Source organism: Elephas maximus, chromosome 1 (assembly GCF_024166365.1).
Source record: "Elephas maximus indicus isolate mEleMax1 chromosome 1, mEleMax1 primary haplotype, whole genome shotgun sequence".
In the NCBI taxonomy this organism is placed as follows: domain Eukaryota; kingdom Metazoa; phylum Chordata; class Mammalia; order Proboscidea; family Elephantidae; genus Elephas; species Elephas maximus.
The window spans coordinates 79,443,699-79,445,986 of record NC_064819.1 but is presented as its reverse complement, the minus strand read 5'-3'; the positions used below and the strand labels follow the sequence as shown (position 1 = coordinate 79,445,986).

The following is a 2,288-nucleotide window of genomic DNA, read 5'->3' as shown; positions in this document are numbered from 1 at the left end:
TAGATTTTGTCCATATCAATAATCTCTAAGAGAGTTCAAATGGATAATGGCTACGATTATGTCACTCCTAGAGAGTTTGTATGATACTGAGTTATGTCAATTTTATTTAGGTATTTAATAACAACTTTGTAATTATGATAATGAAAAGGAAGCGATAAGCTCATTAGGATTTGTCTCCGTTGGACTCTCCAGCCAGTATGAATCACTGGGAGATTATACTCTGGCTTAGGGCCTTCTTTAAAGCCCCTTTCAGCTCACTGTTTCTTAGACTGTAGATGAAGGGATTCAGTACAGGAGCTACCACCATGAAAATCACTGATGCTGCTGAGTCTTTTTCAGTTGAGTGGTTGGATGAAGGACTCATATAGATCCCTGTGATTGCTCCATAGAAAAGAATGACCAAGGCAAGGTGGGAACCACAGGTGGAGAAAGCCTTGAGTTTTCCTTGGGCAGAAGGGACTTTCATCACAGAAGAGATGATGCGGGCATAGGATGCCAGGATACACCCTGCAGGTACCACAAAGATCAGCCCCACCATACCCAGAACCATCAGCTGATTAAGACTGGTGTCAGAACAGGATAGAGAGAAGAGAGAGCTGCTATCACAGAAAAAATGGTGGATGACATTGTCAGAGCAGAAGTGCAGATGGGCCATCATAAGGGTGTGCAAGAGTGGGTTGAAGATGGCAATGACCCAGGGAACAGCCACCAGGCAGGCACAGAGGCTCTGGGTCATAATAGTGGAGTAATGCAAAGGGTGACAGATGGCCACATAACGGTCATATGCCATCACTGTGAGAAGAAAATTGTCCATGTTGGCAAACATCATACAGAAGTACATCTGAGCCAGGCAGGCAGGATAGGATATGGACTGAGTCTGTGTTTGGATGTTCAGCAGCATCTTGGGAACTGTAGTTGAGGAAAGACAGAGGTCTACCAAGGATAGATTGGCAAGGAAAAAATACATGGGTGTGTGCAGTCGATGGTCTGAGACAATAGCCATCAAGATGAGCAAGTTCCCCAACAGTCCTGTTAAGTAGAGACACAGGAAAAGTGAAAAGAGGATTGCCTGATGCCCTGGCCAATTGGAGAAGCCCAGCAGGAGAAATTTGGAGACACTGGTTTGGTTTTCCTTTTCCATTGCTTGTATGAATCTGCATGAAAACCCAGAGGGTGAAATACTTTCGTCAGAAAAAAAATTTCCCTGTATATTTTTTGTATGCTCACCTATTCTAGTTATACTTATCAGATACCCTGCCTTTAGGCTATCCTACCTACTCTGTGATGCTCTCCCCAAGTCTTGCTGAACCACGAGTGTGAACTTTTACCCCGTCACCCCATGTGTTGCCTTTCCATATATCCTTCTTCTCTGGAACCTCACCTCATCTAAGATTTCTGTGGGATTGGTACACATTGTCCCTCAGTATATAGAGATTCTCTTTCTACTTATAAAGTTGACGGCAACTTTTTCATATTCTGTATTGGGTGTGGCTTCCTGACTGTCAGCTGTGTGTTGGAACATATCATGAACTTGACACACTAAATGACTCCATGGCAAGCATTGATATTTAAATGAGAAAACTTGTCCAAATGTTTGTGCAACACCATGTGAACCATCTTGCTTTGAATGGTCAGACACCTATCACTTAGAGTTCATAAAATGGGGATGTTTTTCTTGTTAGGTGCTGTCCAATCACCCCTGACTTATAGCATCCCCATGTGCAACGCAATGAAACAGTGCCTGGTCCTGGGCCATGCTGGAGATTGGTTAGGGACTGGACCATTGTGATCTATAGGGTTTTCGTTACCTGAGTTTTGGAAGTAGATAACCAGGCCTTTCTTCCTAGTCTATCTTAGTCTGGAAGCTCTGCTGAAGCCAGTTTAGCATCATTGCAACATGCAAGCCTCCTCTGACAGATGGCTGGTGGCTGCACTTAAAGTAAATTGAATGTGGATTGAACAGAGGCCTCCTGCACAGATGGGAAAATTCTTCCAATGGACCATGACTGCCTTTCAAAATGGGGATAAACTATCTTACCTTTTAAGACTTAAAAATAGATGAGTGTGCTTAACACATGTAAAAAGTTTAGCTTCTAAAAAATTTTCATGAAGATTATGAGCAACATTGGAAAATATTTACAAATAAGTTTAATAATCAGAAGACAAAAATAATAACAATAGATTATATGACACATGTATACACATGGAGCCCTGGTGTTGCAGTGGTTAAGAGCTCAGCTGCCAACCAAATTGTCGGCAGTTCGAATCTACCAGCCACTCCTTGGAAA

The 2,288-nt window shown here is 42.5% G+C and overlaps 1 protein-coding gene across 1 annotated transcript; it reads right to left on the bottom strand.

Annotated features, from left to right (window-relative positions):
• Positions 1 to 202: 202 nt before the first annotated feature.
• Positions 203 to 1,175, bottom strand: LOC126077369 (putative olfactory receptor 1F12P). Its single transcript, XM_049886650.1, has one exon. It carries the CDS (start codon positions 1,139 to 1,141, stop codon positions 203 to 205), a length of 939 nt encoding a protein of 312 aa, XP_049742607.1. The 5' UTR covers positions 1,142 to 1,175.
• Positions 1,176 to 2,288: the final 1,113 nt, after the last annotated feature.